This window comes from Alosa sapidissima, chromosome 16, assembly GCF_018492685.1.
Source record: "Alosa sapidissima isolate fAloSap1 chromosome 16, fAloSap1.pri, whole genome shotgun sequence".
Classification (NCBI taxonomy): Eukaryota; Metazoa; Chordata; class Actinopteri; order Clupeiformes; family Clupeidae; genus Alosa; species Alosa sapidissima.
This window is the reverse complement of record NC_055972.1, coordinates 16,106,615-16,125,520: the sequence shown is the minus strand read 5'-3', so window position 1 is coordinate 16,125,520 and position 18,906 is coordinate 16,106,615. Positions and strand designations below refer to the sequence as shown.

Here is an 18,906-nt window from a genome sequence, read left to right as displayed (position 1 = left end):
GCGGAGAGGCCTGGTGGATGCACATACAGACACACACACACACACACACACAGTCCACTGTCCCCTTCCGGTCGACTGGGCTCAGGTGTTCCTGAGTGGGCACCCCATGGGCCAACAACTCCCCCTCTGTGAGGTCACACTGCTGCTCTTGATTTATTTTTATATTTACTTATTTGTTTATTTGGTTGTTTTTGTTGATGATGACACATTCTTGCTCTTTGATAGTCTGGTTCTACACCTGGAGGTGTGCACCAGGGGCCAATCTAAGTGACAAATGGATTGTAAAGATGTCCTTGATTTGTGTAACTTAGGTAACATTCACAAATTTGATTAACAGATCTCATCCTTAACATTGGTGAGAGGTAAGGTGGCTAAATTACATAAGGAGAAGTTACGTGTGACCCAGTTTACTGCCAGTGATGGGGCCACCAGTTACCCTAGCTTTTAATGGTGAGTGTATCTCTGACACAGAGGAGCAGATGGCAAACCTAAGCTTGATATGAGGTTGGATATCAGGTTGAAAAAGATCAGGTTGATACCTTTTTGTCACCTATTTTCTATAACAACAAATCTCCATCTTCAGCAGATTTAAACACCAAATGCTGTCAAGTGTACTAAAACTTATAAATCCTTCAGAAGAAATTCAGTTTAGTCAAGTTATTTTTATTTCGTGGAGATGTTGGCTACAGTAGAGTTTGAGTTGGGAAAGTTTGGGGAAAAAAGTTTATATAGATTCACAGACCAAAGAGTTAAAAAGAAATCATTCCTCTTTTCAAAAAAGAACATTTTTGCAGATGTTTATTCTGCACTTTACAAATTCTTTGTATAAAAACTGCAACAACTAGGTCAAGGCTCAGAATCGTATTCACATGAATAACACAGCAACATAGTTAACGAAAATGGTGACTCAACCTCTAACTGAACAGAATCAAAAACAAAACAATCGACCTATAATGTTTACTGACACAATCCACTCTGATTTAGATTTAATATTGATAGAAAATGAGCCATTTCCCCAATGGGTGGCCTGTGGTGTTACGTTGCGTGGGAGGCAGAGCGCACAGCTTACGCCTCACTGGAACTGTATAAGTATGCACACCACCAGGCTTGGGCAGATGAAAGCAGGGCGCGCGGTTTGACAGTGGCTGCTGTGGCTGTAGCTACTCACACGCACAGCTGGCTCGAGCTCATACGCGCGCTAACACGCGCGTGCAGTGGTTAAAGCAGAGGTAGTGGTAGTGATTAGACTACTGAGTGCCATCGCATGTGGCCTGAATGCGACCGCCAGTGACTGGTCTGTGATTTAAGTGTATGTTGCTGTTGAAAGAGCTCCCCATTTAGTGTTGATTTTGCTTCTTTTTTAATCGCACCTGCCATTGACTTGACTGTTCGTGTGGGTTGCTGGAGTCAGGATGAGCGGCGACTTGCACTCCGTAAGGAAAATCATTCCTTGTCCATCTCATGATACTAACTGCACCCAAATCTCTGAGACGGTGTCTGCGTGGAACGACTCCGGGGTCAGCGCGTACCGGCTGGTTGACCTGAATCCTGTGGCTACTTCGGTGAGTTTGCCGTTGTTTTCACATTAGACTGCCTTCTCGTATGACTTTTGTTTATGTTAGGCAGCGACTGTTGTTGGACAATCTTGTTGACCAACGTCTGCTTCAGGTGTTATTGTATCGGTCTTTCCAAATGGATCGTGAAATCCTTCCTAAATGAAATCTGGAGCATACAAATATATGCCGCGCGATGAATGCATAGTCCTAAAGAAAAAAAAATAAAGTTAAGGTTAACAACATGGGGCAAAGTTCTTTTTTTGCATGGTATGCTATATTCTTATGATACAATTATCAAGAAGTATCACAGTATAACTTTTTTTTATTTTTTATGAATGTTTGGGGCACTTTGATTTGAGATGAAGAGCATGACTTTCTCATCATTATTTAATCTGCGAGGGATATCCTTTGGTATAACAAACTCAAACACTTGTTACTCACAAACAGATGTAACTACCAGTTTTATTTATAGAACACCTCTACTATCACCAATTTCTCTGTGTGCAATTCATATCACTAATATATGTTTAGAATATTTCTTTAATTTATTGTTTTCATTTGTTGCTTATGCATCCTGACAGCGTATACGCAAACATTTATAAGTTAAATTAACCTTTCCTTATCAGATTGATCCACAAAACACAATAATGCCTTGCTTCTGCGCTCCATAATTTTGTGTATTTTGTCCAATTATATTATTGTAATCTAGTCAAACTATAGACGATTACTCATCAAAACTCTTATTTTGTTGTCATAGCCTATCACAGGTCTAGCATCATATTATCTGATTAGGTTAGCCTGTGTTTTGAATCAGTTAGGCCTAGGCTACACAGCAATATAGGCCTGTAAAAGATAAATTCAAGAAAATTATTCTTTCTCAGCTGGAGATCCTCCAGGAACCTTGATTAAATTGGGTTATTTGAGGAACCTCCTTTCATACTGAAAAATCGTTAAGGTTCTTGCAGAGACCTCTAAGAGCATCAAGGCACGTTTGAGTTCTCAGAAGAGCCCCTGGGTTCTTGGAGTAACACTGAGGTTCTTCAAGGAACTATCCAATTTTTACAGTGGATAGGCTATTTGTCAGGCAAATGAAAATCCATTTCTGGTCTATGCATTGTTCTAGGCCTACGTGGGTGGGATTTTACATGGCCAAGGCGAAAAATGTAAGGTGTGTGTGTGTGTGTTTGTGTGTGTGTGTGTGTGTGAGAGAGAAAGGGGGTGGGTCTCGTGGGGTGGAGGGGTTTCAATTAAAGAGAGAAATAAATTAATACTTATCTTGACTAGATTTAATTAGTTTAGTAGCCTTACTTGCATGCCACTGCTGCTATGCATAACGCATAATGCAAATCGCATTCCCAGTAAGACATTTAAAAGAAGGGATGTGTGCTATGGTGGGTGGTGTCAGACCCATGATTCTGCTGTTTTAGCGCTAGGATACTGTTTTAACTGTTTCTGTGTTCTATCTGTGTTACCTTGGACACAGTATAGTGATTTGTGATGGTGGTTTCATTTTTATCAGGTAATTAAGACTAGCCTACCATTGGTCAAAATATTTCCACAGTTTTGGCTGTGTCTGAGGTGATCTGAAAGAAAATATCTGTCTGTGTGTGGCAGGTGACAGCGTTTCATCTAATTTGATTTCCTTTTTAATATCACGGCGAACCCATCTGATAACGCGGAGAGTTGTGTGCCATGGAAGATAAAGGCTGACTCGAGCCCGCCGTAATTGAAGGAATAATTGATTTGTGAAATTGGAAGACAGATGGCTTTTTTCTCCGTTTTAATCTATTTTATTTTATATCGCGACTTTAACTTAATTTAGAGTAGACCTAGATAAATTATTGTTGAGGTGATGGTTGGTTTGCATGTGCCACCGTAGGCCTACAAATTACATTTTGTGGCTTGACGAGCTCACACTCCGCGGTTAAATGAATGAAAGGAACAGTATTATTGTAAACAGACGCTATTTGTTTCCCCCACATGAGAAAGAGTCACACTCACCACCTCTGTGAGACAGAAGGGGGCACTGTACATTTGTAAATTTTTATTCTAACTCATTCATTTCATAAAAATTGTATTGTAGCCACAATGTGTATTAGGCTACTTGCTCAACGTCAGGTGGCTACAATATCCTCCATTATGCAATATTTCATATACTACAGACATAACATGACATGGTCCATTCAAGTGTACCCTGAAAAACATATGGATTGAAATTCAAACAAACACTGTTGAGATACTCTCCAGACAAAGACATGACTGTGAAATCAGCAGAGACTGCAGAAAATTGCTTTCCCACCATCACCTCCGAGCAGAGGTTTCAGGTCAAGTGATATAGACCTGGGGCATCAATACCAGTAATGGGTGAATTGTGTTTACATGCAGGAGACATGTGGCGGCATTGATGCCCCATCCATCATCATTCACCTGTTGAGTGGTGAAAATGGCTGACAATAAAGCCCCTGATAGATGTGAATCCGGAAGTGAGAGAGATTAAAGAATGAAAAAGAAGAAAAAAACATAGAATAGGTTCACCAACAAGGTTCAAACCAACATAGGTTCACCAATCATAATTAAGTTAATTGACAGACCAGTTCTACCAGAAAGACTCAGTAGACAGAATAGAATCAGTTAACAATTTAATTAGTAAAGGAATGGCTTGGATGCAAGCATGATAGAGTCCTGAATAGGTAACAGTCTTTGGCGTAGGCCCCGTCTCGGATCCGTCCAGCGATGAGCGGATCTCGTCTCCTGCCGATGGATGAAGGCAGGGGCGGGGAGCCTACCCCCCACGACGAGACGGGGACCAACTGGTGGCGGTGGCTGAAGGAAGATGATGTGGTAGGCAGACCGTGCCCGATGGACGTGGACTGCTGGCAGAGGTGGCTGGAGGGGAGGTGGAGGGGACGTCAAAGTCAGCATACTGAGAAGCAGAAGCAGTGTTAGATGGTACGTATTTAAAGAGCCCACTGAATTCCTATAGGCTAGCACTGATTGAATGAGTAAATGATCAGATTGCAGGGCTTTCCCGAAAGTAGGCAAAGCTAAGATTGGCTCCGTGTAAGCATGGGAGGAGTAAGTTACACTACGAGTCTTCCTAGTAGAACTTTCGCTGAAGCTATCATTTCTTGATCTATTCACTGGCAGCATTGTGTAGCAACATGTTCTTAGGGCCAGGGGTGTGCTGCCATTGAAAACCAGCAGTGGGTAAGAGTTCTAACTATTGCAGTCATAATTAGTGCAACCAGTTTTATTGTGAATGCCTGTGACTGTGTGTGTGTGTGTGTGTGTGTGATGGTGAGAATACTCCAAGAAAAGAGATCAAGAGGGTGAAACTGAGTCCTTTACAGATTAGTTTACTTGATTGATTGCTCATCCTTCTAAACATTTGCTTAGTCTGTGTGTTGGTGTGTATGTATGTGTGTGTGTGTGTGTGTTTGTGGGGGGGGGGGGGGGGGTTGTTATGTTTGTTTGTTCTCCCTGTGTTTGTGTGCACAAAGATGCACCAGTGCTTGTATTGATCCTTGTTTGTGTTCACATTGCAATGAAATGCTTTTTACAATTCAGGATATCTCTTATCGAAGATGGGTGATTTTCAACCACAGCCATTTGAACAACAATCCCTGGAGGATAACCAGAAATTGAAAGAGGGAAGCAAGTTTGTGCAGAGGAGTCTGTTTTCGATTAGTTTCCTGTGATACGCAGAACTCAGATCATGGGCTGGCCAAAGAACCTTTGCCATCCAACTGAGCGAAAAAAATCAGGATTTCACAGGATATGGGCAATGGGATCCTGAAACCCAGGAAAACATGCTCCCATGCAAAGACAAAGGACCACTTCCTTTAAGGATGTGAGTGGGCCAAACCCGCACTTTTTAATAAACACTTTGGCTCGTCTTAGACTCCTGAAATAGACTACTCCCTGGTTTCATTCAGCTAATCTCTTTGTGTGTGTCGTGTCACTCTGTGATGGCACGTACCGAGATCACCAGATGGCAGATGAATGTTGAAGGGATGCACATTCGACCTCATCAATAAGGCTTCTGGTCTGTCAGTCCCATGCATGTTTTCAGCTGTAGCAGAGATGGGCTCAAGGTTGCTTCTTTTGTTTCCTTGTTTTCTGCCCATGAAGCGTTCACCAGGTATTAGTGATAATTATGTATTTCTTGGAGAGCACATGGAGAGGATTGTTTTTAAGTCTGGAATAGTTTCCAGCATGCCTGAAGCACCCCCACCCTGCCCTTTATGCACTCATAACTCATAATGGTTTACTTTACCTCTACTGGGTATTTATTGCCAAACATGATTGCAGCCTCTAAAGACCTCTGATTAGTGTATGAAGTGATCAGTAGATCATCATTAAATATTAACCATGGAGTAATGCTATATATGATATCATTCTGTAAACCTCTGTAAAACTGCACATTTATAAGCATTTTGGATTGCTTCAAACTTAATTACTTGTAAGAGTGTAATAGAGGTCCTGTGATAAGTGCCTAAAAGTTCTCATTGGTTTTTTTTTCAAGTCTTATCAAACATTCTCACACAATTTCATTTGAGTTTTTTTTTTCTTTTCAAAAAAATCACCTCCAACCCTGAGGATAATCCAATGTTTGGAGAGAGGAAATGCTGTAAAAGTGGGCACCGAATCAGAGACATGGATGAGAAGTGGCTGGTAAATCCTGCTGGATTCGCACAGAAACCTACTGTAGGTGTTAGCAGCTCACCTGAGGACTGAAGGCTAAAGCACTTTCTTATCAGCCACAGCACGCTGACCAGAGACAGCTTGCTGTCAGGAGTAGCAGCTTTCTACACTGTGTCCAGAAGCAGAGCCCTGACTGAACTTTATATCTGGTCGATATACAGTAGGCCTACTTTTGAAAAGAAATTTAGTTGGTTAATGTATGCGATGAGTATTGATAAAAAAATAATAATAATGTAAGTGGTTATTTTACCCTGAGTGGTCAATAGTGTTTATCTCAAAAGCGATAACTCATTAACTCTTGTTGACGGAGTGGAATTGGTTCTTGGGCTGTAATACGAAGCCAAAGATTAATAAATAGAGACATTGATTGTTTCACACACTTTAGAGTTCACCGCGCAAACCTCTGAACCAATTCTCAGAAGCAAGCACACCAAAAAGATTTATTGTCAGAATTCATTCCACACTGGCTGTGCTTATTAACACCGATGGAAACTATCTCAGGATCCTTGAATTTCTCCTTGGGGATCAATAAAGTATCTATCTATCTATCTATCTAGGATTTGGGGGGGGCGGGGGGGTTGGTCGGTTGCGGTGGGAGGTGAGGGGTGGCAAAAGGGAAGGAAAACAAGGAGTTAGCATCTCAGTGTCGATTTCTCAGGGAGCATAACCTTAACCCGCACATAATGAATGAAAACAGTTTAAAATGAGTTATGGTATTTTTGGAACCGACATCTTCATTTTGTTGTTGATGTAAAACACTTTTTAGGACAGAAAATGATCCCCTTCGGCTGTGGAGATTGCAGTTTTTGGGCTTCTGGCGGCTTTGGTGCTGGCTGAATGCTGCTCTTGGAGAGGGAGATTTCCTTGAGAGGGAACCAAGTTTCTCTCATCTCCATCTTATAGGCTATAACATAGGGGAAAAAAACCCTGAGTGATCGTGCCCTTATCATTGCTGTTATATCCTAACACTCATTTAAAGAGTTTTTCTGTCCTTAATATAATTGTGCAGTAATTCCTAAGACTGTTTCTTACTTGCTGAGTTCTACTGACATTAATCTGTTCTCGGTGATTACAGCGCACACCACAACCTTAACTGAAAATGTACACAAAACATCATGGTGGATGCTTTCACACCTAGACCATTTTTCCAAACAATTGTCATCAGCAGAGATAGATCCTTTTAATCTCATATAGCTGGCACCCTGTATTATGTTAGTCAACATGTTTACCTGTAAGAAGGTGTCAAAAAAACATGTTGTAGGGTGTATCCAACAGCTCTTAGTCCAGGTCAAGTGTGACACAGTGCTGTTTTTAGTGACTTATAAGTGCACCTTTGGATTCTATGAAGCATTACATTACTTGGTTTGTCTTGTAAGTTTTTTAAGTGATGTTGAACAGTTGGCTACATGGAAATAGACATCGATATGATCCTAGTGTAACTTTTGCCATGGTGTAGCCATTCTTATTTCAGTTTGTCAACAATATTTAAAGACTTCCTATCTTTGAAAACATCATTTAGTTAAATAATAAGAATCACTAAGAGATGTTATTGGCTTCTTTCTTTCAAGACTGACTTGACTGTACACGGGTACGCTCATGGGCGGATTATGAACTTTCAGGCCCCTGGGCCCAGATGTATTAAAGGCCCCCCACTAATTGTCGTATATGTGGGAGGGGGGGTTTGGGGGTCCTCCCCCAGAATTTTTTTTAATTTTTTTTATGTGATTTCCTGTATTCTGGTGCATTTTGGGGATGGCCAATACTAAATTTAATCAGATTCATAGCCTTCATCCTGATTTGTTGATATTGAGACAATGATTCCATGCAAAGGCTTGGGCTCCAGGGCCCCCTGACCCCTTGGGCCCCTGGGCCTGGGCCCGGTAGGCCCGAGCAGTAATCCATCCCTGGGTACGCTGGTGAGTCACGCCGCTCCGTCTAGCTTCTTGTTTATGTTTGAATGTTCGTCTTTTTCGTCTTTTTATGTAAAAATGTGTCCTGTCGAAGTGTGCACTCTTTAAGATGAACATATTGAGCATCTGTAGGCGCTTTTATCAACGCGGTTTGTTGCTAGCCTAACACCTGTTTTGAGTCCGAGACCTCGACCACAACATCCACGTCCTTTAGTGAGGATTCTGCCTGTCGCTATAACGTTATGCCTGATGACTGCACTACGAGAGATACCTTCTCGGTGTCTGGTGAGAGAAAACATCTGTGGGACCTGACTGTGAGCTTTTGAGTGTCAGTCGAGCTGAACTGTCATCCGACGTCTGGATGTCGACGTAGTGATGCTAGGTAGCTAACTAACTAGCTATCCACTAACGTCAACCATCAACAGACGTCAACGCACAAGCTGTGTCAGGATTTCACCTTGAGAAGTTGCTGCTGCAGGCCTACGTTTCGCCACTGGACTGTCCAGGAGCAACGTACGGGAATATCTTGCAAGCGACTTTTTAATCACGATGCCGGAGAGAAGAGAGAGCCGCCCACCGCCATGGCCACCGCCCCCCTCATCTGCTGGCTGATCTACTCACCGGGGCCGAAAGGGGACCTGTGGACTAAACTGCTGGCGAAGCACTATCACCTGCCTGTGGACTTATTGAGTGTTTTTGTTTGTCTTTATCTTTGTCTGCATGAGCGCTGAGTCCGTTTATTTTATGTCTGGTCTTGTTCTGTAAGCCTACTGTCTTTGTAAAGACAGGCTTGCTTTACTGTCTCTGTCTATCTGTTTATTTGTGTTTGGGTGCATTCAGGGCACCTCAAGAATGACAAGGACCACCCCCATGGCTACTTTGTTTTTCCGACAGCAAGTGTTCATGTGCTTTGCCATCAGAATGTGTGACAAACACGGATGCCACAACAAAGGTTAAAACATACACTCACTAATCCTAAACAAACAACTGTATTTGCTTAAAATATAGTGTAAGATGCTCGTGAAAGAATGATATGCAGCTTTCAAGTGACAAAAACGGCAAATTCCCAAGTTCACATTAAAACGGTTGGACATGAAAGGCCACATGGACTACAAACGAACTACAACGTGACGGCAAAAGTGATGACGAGCGCCTAACTGGGCAACTCTGTTAGCAAAATCTAGCCCCAGTTTCCGACCTCTGACTCACACATTAAGTGACGTGAATGACGCGGAATGATGATGTTTTCACTCGGAGAAAGGTTTTTCCGAAGCCCATGAACGCTAGGTAAGTCTTGGTGTGATGTCACAGGTACGCTGGCGATTACGCCGCTCTGTCTGTCACCTGTTTTGTGTCTTTTGTTATTTTGTAAATTGTTTGTTTATGTCTTGATGTCACGGGTACGCTGGTGACTACGCCGCTCCGTCCAGCATTGTTTGTCTTTATGTGTCAATGTCTTTTGTGTGGAGCGCTTTGGATTGTACTATGTACATGCGCTTTATAAATAAAAATGACTTGACTTGACTTGACTTGACTTATTGGCTTTTTTCTTTCATATGCTTTATGATATTTTAGTCAGCTTTGTGATAAGCAAAGATTCTAGAACAGAGCTCTGTTCTAGAATCTTTGGTGATAAGTAAGCAGGAAATCCACAGACATTTAGCAAAAGTACTGTGACAACTGTATAAGAAAAAAATGCTTTTAGTAGATTGTCCAGATAATGAAAATAGCTAGCTTCACCTCATTTTCAGCACTCCCTTGCCAGGGATTTGTGTGCTGCTCTGGGGAGTAGAAGCTAACATTTTTATCTTTATGCACTCAGGCTACGTTTATACGGTGACGATGAAAAGAGAAGACGCAGAAGTAGCGTCTCGTCTTCATTTTTTTATTTGCGTTTAGACGAGCATTCTCAGGGGGAAATCTTTGTTTATATGAAGACGCAAGAGTATGTGATATTCGATTGGATATGCATTCCAGGCCGCTGGGTGGTGGTGTGATAGAACCCCGGTACGTCACGCGCAGACATTCTAATTTGACAGTTTAGCCAGAGAGGTAATCAAGGATCTTTGGTTTAGCCGTTTAGACGGAGACACAACCCGGGTCGTCTTCAAAACTCTACACTCTGGAAGGAGTCTTCAGATTTTTGCGTCTTCAAGCCCCGATGGCAGGGTCGCCGTGTAAACGAAAGGCACTTATGATAAAATATTTTGTCGTCTTCCTTCGCAATCGTTCTCGTATAAACGGCCCCTCAGACTCAGGGAAGAAAGGGCTGAGAAATCCGTTCTGTACTTACATAGTGCTCATCTCACATCCATCACCATCACCATCATCGTCACTATCATCATCATCATCATCATCATCATCTCGAACACCCATGGCTCACAACAATAATCAGCAAACCAAACAGTAATTTCCCCTCCCATAATAACTTGAATGACATGATGAATAAGAGCCATCCTGCTGGCTGCATTGACTCTGAGGCAGAGACTCTGAAGCTGAGGCCTCAGAGGACAGGCAGGGCATAGGCCGAGCCTCATGACTGAGCATGCAGTCGGGATGTGGCGCTGCAACGCTGGTAGTGTTGCCTTCAACGGTTCCTCCATTACAGTCCGCGCAAAGATGAGCTGGGAAGGACACCACTAATCAGTGAGGGCAAATAGCCAAACCTACCCTGTTTGGCTCAAATGCCCCGATGAGAATTAATTGGCTCAAATACTCCAGTATGAGTTAATTGGAAAAGAGCCCCTTTAGCGTTCCATTGCAAATTAGCTTTATTTTTGTCTGAAGCTGAGTACTTTTTAAATAGCATGCGCAAGGCTGACAGTCCAAGGATGCTTGTTAGTCAGGGTTATGGGAAGGTGCTCTGTGATGAAATCGACATGTCCCATGGGTAGAGGGTTGTATGTGTGTATGTGTGTGTGTGTGTGTGTATGTGTGTGCACTCGTGTTTTGAAAATCATCATAATTGCTTGATTTCTCTGTCGAGGGCATATTTTGTAAAGATTCTGTGCTTTTTTAAAAAAGCTAAAAGTTCATACATGCAAATGAAAATATTCCAAACTTTAATGACTTGCTTCAATCATATTTAGCTGATACCCATCAGCTGCATTAATATATCTGATAGAACTGCGTGGTTGATTGCATTATTACCTCCGTGAATAGACATATTTTTCTTTATATGTCTGCTCTTCACTGGAGATTATGGAGCTCAGAGACAAATTTGGAACATTAGCGGAATCTATCATTATCACTAGGAGTGTAGACTGGGAACAAATCATATTGATTTATTCTAACATATTCTGAGAGAGAATCTTGGACAAGTTGTGTACTGCATAAAGCAGACAGACAGAATGGTACAGAGTGGTACATGAGTTCAGATATCAAACATATTAACTTACAAAAAATATTTGGTCTAATGCACCCCAAATCTAATTGGTAAGAGCTTTGAGTGATTGGATCACACTGAATCTTTTTCAGGATTTATCACTTGTGATTCAATACCCAGAACATACAAAAAAAGGGTCTAAAAAGGCTTAAAGGTACTATAAGCGATGTTGGACAACGTCACTTCTGTTGACGTTCAAACAAAACAGAGAGCTAGCTCGCTACTCCCTCCCCCTCCCTCCTGTGCAATTGAAACTCTCCTAAACGCACATCTCGTTGGTTAGTGGCTGCAACACTGCGCCGGGATTAGTGTGTGCGCTTCACCTCACTGTGTGCTGAGTGTGTTTCACTAATTCACGGATTGGGATAAATGCTGAGACCAAATTTTCCTCACGGGATCTAAAGAGTATATATACTTATACTTACTTATACAGTGTTTGTTATATTTCGTGGTGCAGGTTGCACTAGTTTGTTTTTGTTGCTGTTTGTTGAGCCTGGGCTGTCTACAGAGACAGCGTTTTTTTTACAGTGTGTTCAGGAGACAGGCAGCTAGCGGATAGTGAGAAGATGTTTGCTGTATGTGACAAAAAATGTTTTAGCCTAAAAAACGTGTGACATCACTTAGAGCATCTTTAAAGTAACTGGATGTAAAAAAGGGGATGAGGGAGAATGGGTAAATAGAAAAGGAGGAAAGTAGAAGAGAGAAATGCATGCTGTTTCCTCTTTGCCAACTGCTTGTGCAAATTACACAGTCCAAAATCCATAAGCTGTTTTAGCTGTAGTTTTTTCCATCAGGAAACCACCAAACTATTACTAGTATAAATGAGGCTCTGGAGAACTGAAGACAGTAACTGAATACTTCACTTTATGAATGGAATCCTGGACCATTTGAATGTCCTGAGAGAGCAAGTTTGTGGCTGGGGCAGTGGCATTTAACACCGGCATTTCTGTCAGCCCGCACACAACTCTGTACAGGGACATCATGTTGTCATAGATATATGATCATCTTGCCAGTCCATTAGGCATGGACAGTCATTTGCATCTACTTATATGATGTGTCATGCAAACATTGCCCCATTGAACCCCTTGACTTGACTCAAAAAATGACAATAGTCTGTGGGCATATTGAAGAACTAGGTGTGAGGCATGCTGAAGAGGCACAACAGTTATTAATTAGAGGACTTGGTTTGAGATATTTGCTATAAGCCAGCCAGCAGCCAGGCCAATGGATACCCTCTGCTGAATTACTAAAGCTAACCAGGTGTGGGCTTGATTAGTACTTGGATGGGAGACCTCCTTGGAAAACTAAGGTGGTGTTGGGTAGATGGCACAACAAAACATTGTAATGTGATGGGGACACTGTGCTGTAGGAGATGCTGTCCTTTGGATGAAACATTAAACCAAGGTCCTGACTCATTGTGGTCATTAAAGATCCCATGGCACTCATCGCAAAGAGTAGTGGGTTCCAGAGGGAAGCAGTTCAGTTGGTCAATCCCTTTTCCAAGATTTTGCTAGCCTTTTAATCTCAAGACTGAAGAGGAAAGCTTAGAAAAGCCTTAGGATTATATGCATTTCTGGGGACTGCCATGATGTCAAGTTTGCCACATCATCTTCTATCATGATACCTCTGATTCGAAAACTTAATGGTTAAATGACTACGCACAATTATTCATCCTAAGCCCATACCTTTAGCCATAATCAGGCAGCCGGAAATTGATTTTCCCAGATCTTATCTTCACAGTGTACTGTATGTGTGTTTTTTCTTTGACCTTGTCAAATGGACATTCTTTCCTGGAAATTGAAGGGTCTGTCCTGTCATTAGAGTGAACAATGGAGACATCTGAAGCTGTCGGAGACTTATTTGAGCCAGAGATTGTGTGCTCTGCACTCAGAGAGCAAATACAGCTACATAGCCTTAGGTGACAAGGCAGTAATGGACCATTCAATTTCTATGGAGGGCATTTTTTTTGACAGTCTTATATGCTTGCCAGACATACATATATGCCTTGGAAGTCACATGTGCATGTTTCTATACTTTTATGTCTTCACCTCAGCAACCTCACTAAGACATAAGTTTCTTAGGTACTGTTTTAATGGTTGTGCCATTTAAGTTTCAGCGTTTTGTTTATACAACCAATGGTGACAACAATTGACCTTCGCCATTAGCCATAATGACAGGTTTTCACTCTGGCGCCATTAGCCATTGTGTTTGAAGTTGCCGTTCCCACTGCTGATTAATTAACATAATCCACATGCAGCTGATCTGGAGGCATGTGTCAGAAGAACAGAGTGTGACCGGTGGTGGTGGTGTGTCAGAACACCAGCTATTCATGTGAATGTGCTGCTTGTTGGCATACAGTTGTACAGCCTACCAGGTTTATCCATGTCAGTCAAAGGTCTTTGATATCAAGACAGGAATCTCTGAGAGAGGTGAATATGCCATCTGTGATGATGAGTGTGGGAATTGCTTTGTGTGTGTGTGTGTGTGTGTGTGTGTGTGTGTGTGTGTGTCTGTGTTTGTGTTTGTGTTTGTGTTTGTGTCTGTGTGCATGTGTGTGTGTGTATGTGTGTGTGTCTCTGTGTATGTGTGTGTGTGTGTGTGTGTGTGTGCTCCTGGACAGATCAAAGACCAGCAGGAGCTTGAGCTGCTGTGAGACTTTGTCAGCACACTAGAGAGTTATTAGACTGCACAGAAGTACACATTGTCTACAGCTTGCCAACAGCTTTCCTGACTAGTGCTCTGACAAGCGGAGGAGGAAAGGGATGGGAAAAGATGACAGCATGAGATAAAGACAGACGTGTATGTGTGTGTGTGTGTGTGTGTGTGTGTGTGTGTGTGTGTGAATGAGAGAGAGAGAGAGAGAGAGAGAGCTCTGGCTATACAATGCTATGGGGTTTATCGACTGGGGAAGAGGTGGAGGACAGGGCATTCAGCAGGAACCTACTGACCTCTGTGATTATCAAAGAACAGGTAGCTGCTTCCACTTCCAAGTAGAGGCCCTCTCTCCTTATTCTGATTTATCACTGTGTCTAAACTCTTAATCCAGCAAGTTTATGATAGTACATACCCACAAATGTAGAGAAACATTTTGTATAAGTATAAGTAAGTATAAGTATATATAGTCTTTTGATCCTGTGAGGGAAATTTGGTCTCTGCATTTATCCCAATCCGTGAATTAGTGAAACACACTCAGCACACAGTGAGGTGAAGCACACACTAATCCCGGCGAAGTGAGCTGCCTGCTACAACAGCAGCGCTCTGGGAGCAGTGAGGGGTTAGGTGCTCAAGGGCACTTCAGCCGTGCCTACTGGTCGGGGTTCGAACCAGCAACCCTCTGGTTACAAGTCCAAAGCGCTAACCAGTAGGCCACGGCTGCCCCTTTTGTGCAAGATCATACAAATTTAAAACAAAAAACAAAAACAAAAAACAATGCATTTGGTTTTAAGATGCTTTTTTGGTGAAATATAGAACAGTTGAGGGAGTTTTAAGTCAGGTGAAGGAGAGGTAAATCAGATTTGTTTGATCGATTAAGTGACACCTCAGTGTGCTTTGAATTTCAGCAGCGGAAATTTCCCCATTATTGGAATCCAGTCGATGGCAGTGTGTTCTCACAGCATGAGTCAAACCTCAAGAGGTTTATGAAAGGGTATTATTGACATGTATTGGCATTTGTTGCCATTATTTAGGATTGACAATTACTCAAGATGAAAGCTAATGACCCTCCAAAGGAAACACATTAATTCTGTAAGACTGTCATTAACAAAGTCTGCTTAGACTGGACAATGTGCTGTGAGAAAACAACTCTGATCATGTCAGTTAGGACTTTTCTGCCAGTAAAATGCAGATAATTGGTCAGAGAAGATTTTCTTTTTCACATGGCGCTCTTGTTCTGGCTAATTTTAAAGGCAAATACATGTGAAAAAATGTAATAAAATCCTTGACCTACTTTTGTCTCCTCTCACCTTTCATACTGATCCCCAGCTTTAGCCTAAACTGGTTGTCTCAAAGTCATCAATCTGCTTTCATCAGCTTCCATCAGCTCCCTAATTAGCATTGGCTACATACATTTTTGGTTCGCCATGGAAACGGGCTGACATTTTCTCTATTCTCTCTGACATTCAGAATCATGCCATCACTGCGTCACGTAAATGCCTGTGTTTTTGATTGCAGGTTGCCATGGTAGAGGAGGCTCCTCATCCCTTCCCCACAGTGGACGTGCCAGACCATGCCCACTACACCATTGGAGCCGTCATCGGAGCCGTGGGCATCACAGGCCTCGTGGGGAACTTTCTGGTCATCTATGCCTTTAGCAGGTATTTCAGTGTATTAAGTACTGTGGAGCTGAAGTTTATAGATTAGGGCCCCTCTCGAATGATCTAACTGTAAATGAGTTGTGTGACATACTTGTGGTCATTGTTTTTTTTTTTGTCAGTGGTTGTTTATTCTTTTTTCTAACGGAGCAGCATGAAGGAATTGGAAGAATGTATTAAGATTGTGTTTTTAGTAGGAGACTAATAGGGGAGTTTCTTATGGAATGTGCTATTCACACATGTGTTAATCTCTGTGTGTGTTTGCTTCTATAGGAGCAGGACACTTAGGACACCAGCAAACATGTTCATTATAAACCTGGCCATCACAGACTTCCTCATGTGCCTCACCCAGACTCCCATCTTCTTCACCACCAGCATGCACAAGAGATGGATATTTGGGGAGAAAGGTACTGTAAGCCTCCAGAAAATATAGACAGAACGTAGAATAGGGATCCAAAACAGAAAATACAGTATAACGGAAACCCTCCACAAACTTGAGAAAAAGGATTCATTTCAACAAAACAAAAATATGTTGTTGCTGAAAGAAGAGTTACACAGTTTAAGTGCAAAATATAGCTGTAAATACAATTGCAAACTAAAGCATCAAGTATTACTTGAATGTGCAATGATCTGTTAAATGCACTTAGCTTTGTTTGACCCTATCTCACATTCACACACACACACACACACACACACACACATGTACACAAACTAAAAACTGCATACCACTGAATACCTATGCAACCTCTGTCTACAGAGCTCATTTCAGCTTACTTCAATAAAAAGTGAAGGGAAAAGATATTCCTCTGCCAGAGAACACACAAGGCAGTGTCAGGTGTCTGCATTCAGACAAAATTGCCCATCAGGTAAGTCTTGGCTTCCCCAGACCTGTGAGCAATTACAGTAACACTGGGAAGTTAATGTGTGTAAACTCTTTGTAGCCTACCGGTAAAATGGGTCACACTTAGAGAAGAAACATGAGGGACACAAAGAGCTGTAAGTAAGGAGGATACATCTAGAGGCAGGCTACAGAGGCGCACTAGGCTGATAGAGGCTAGAAACAATATTTTCTTAAATCTTCAAAAGTCTTTACTGTAAATAGTGGACTGCCAAGCTCACATCCTATGCTGGCTCTCAGTTGTTTCTTGAGAATTACCCAGACTGCCCGTAAACTGAACACAGCAAGGTTGCGCTCTCAATAAAAGCCCATTCTTTGCCTTCTAAAAATTCCTATCTTTCAGGCTATGAAAATGGCAATGTCTTTTAATCTGCCTCCCTTGGTGGTTCACTTGATGGAAATTGAATATGTCTAGAATGTACGCTAAAAATGCTAAATGGGTGGCCATGCTAAATGGGTGGGTGTCTAACAAACAGAAAATCAACTAGATGTACCGCATAGCGGTACAAAATATGACCGCCGCTCAGTCCTGTACATCCGTTCCGCGAAAATAAATCACACTTCAATTTGTCTCCATATTTTACTCCATCCCCCACTCTTGAAACTTTTGTGTATGCTTGTTTGGCATGCCTGAGTGTGTGTGTGCGGCTGCACAGAAAGTAGCCTACTGGTGCTGAAAAGGTGAATAGATTGTAGAATAGCCAAAGAAGATGTAGCTGTCAGACACCAAACAGGACGAGGACCACAATTGCGTCACGTTCAAAAGTTTATTTAAGGGTTGGGGGTTTCAGGGGTTCCGGGGGGGGTACAGGAGTTCCAAGAGTCTGCGTGTGTGTGTTCCCCCAGTAGCCGAACAGCGAAGGCAGGAGCTGGATGATCCGGGAAGTCCTGGGGGAAACACACACACAACAGCAATTGAAACGAAGCAGCAGTACAGTCAAGGACTAGGCGGTATTCGTAGAAGAGGGACGGAAGGCAGGTCAAGATTACCGGGGCTGGAGAACACAGAAGTAGTCGAGCGGGTCCGGGATCACAGGCAAAGAGTCAGAGGCGTTTTCAATAAACAGGCAGGTAACTGGTGCTGGTTGCAGACGATCTGACAAGTGTGGACTGAAAAGCAAGGCTTTATATAGAGGGCATGATGAGTGGTGAATGCAGTGCAGCTGGTAGGTAACGAGGGTGAGGCAGAGCAGAGCAGGAACAGGTGGAGGTCATCAGACTTCAATCAGCACGTGTTACCAGGCAGAGAGAGAGCTCATGACAGAACCCCCCCCCTAAGGGACGGCCCCAGAAGTCCCCAAGAGTGACACCACGTCGGGAGGGCGGAGGGGAGCCGGTGGAGGGCTAGAATTCCTCCGAGCGGTCCGAGTGAACATCCTCATCCTCGGAGGGAGCTGGAGGGTCGTGGACAGAAGACGGGACAGGTACCGAGACAGGGTCAGAGTCAGGCACATGACAGGAAGCCGGGCGGGCAGGACGGTTAGGGACCCCTCTGGGGCGGCCCCTACGGATTGCAGGTTGATCAGGATGCAGACGGTGGAAGTCGGCGATGAGTGTCCGGTCCACAATCCGACTGGCTGGCACCCAGGTTCTCTCCTCAGGTCCATAGCCCTCCCAGTCGACGAGATACTGGAGGCCCCTACCTCGCCGTCTGGACCGAAGCAGGCGTCGAACGGTGTACACCAGCCCACCGTCAACGAGGCGAGGAGGAGGAGGAGGAAGCGGCACGGGGACCAGCGGGCTTTCATGCGTCGGCTTGACTTTCGAAACATGGAAAGTAGGGTGCACCCTCATGGAGGTTGGCAACTGGAGCCGGACTGCGGTTGGGCTGATGACCCTCTGGATAGGGAACGGGCCGAGGAATCGAGGTGCCAGTTTACGCGATTCCACCCGCAGTGGGAGATCCTTGGCTGACAGCCACACCTTCTGGCCAACACGGTAGGCAGGTGCCGGCGATCTTCGGCGGTTAGCCCCAGTGGCATAGCTGACAGCTGACTTGAGTAGCGTGGCACGAGCTTGTGACCAGGTACGACGGCAACGGCGGGCATAGGCGAGGGCAGACGGGCAGGACACATCTCCTTCCTGGCTGGGGAACAGGGGGGGCTGGTAGCCATACACACACTGGAAAGGTGACATACCAGTG

The 18,906-nt window shown here is 43.4% G+C and overlaps 1 protein-coding gene across 1 annotated transcript in view; it reads left to right on the top strand.

Annotated features, from left to right (window-relative positions):
• Nucleotides 1–1,441: 1,441 nt before the first annotated feature.
• The window catches only part of opn4a (opsin 4a (melanopsin)), a 41,819-nt gene continuing 24,354 nt past the window's right edge, over nucleotides 1,442–18,906 (top strand). The window contains exons 1-3 of the mRNA XM_042066206.1: nucleotides 1,442–1,562; nucleotides 15,726–15,868; nucleotides 16,139–16,272. Of these exons, the coding sequence (XP_041922140.1) occupies nucleotides 15,732–15,868; nucleotides 16,139–16,272 (271 nt within the window). The 5' untranslated portion in view covers nucleotides 1,442–1,562; nucleotides 15,726–15,731. The remainder of the gene's footprint in view (nucleotides 1,563–15,725; nucleotides 15,869–16,138; nucleotides 16,273–18,906) is intronic.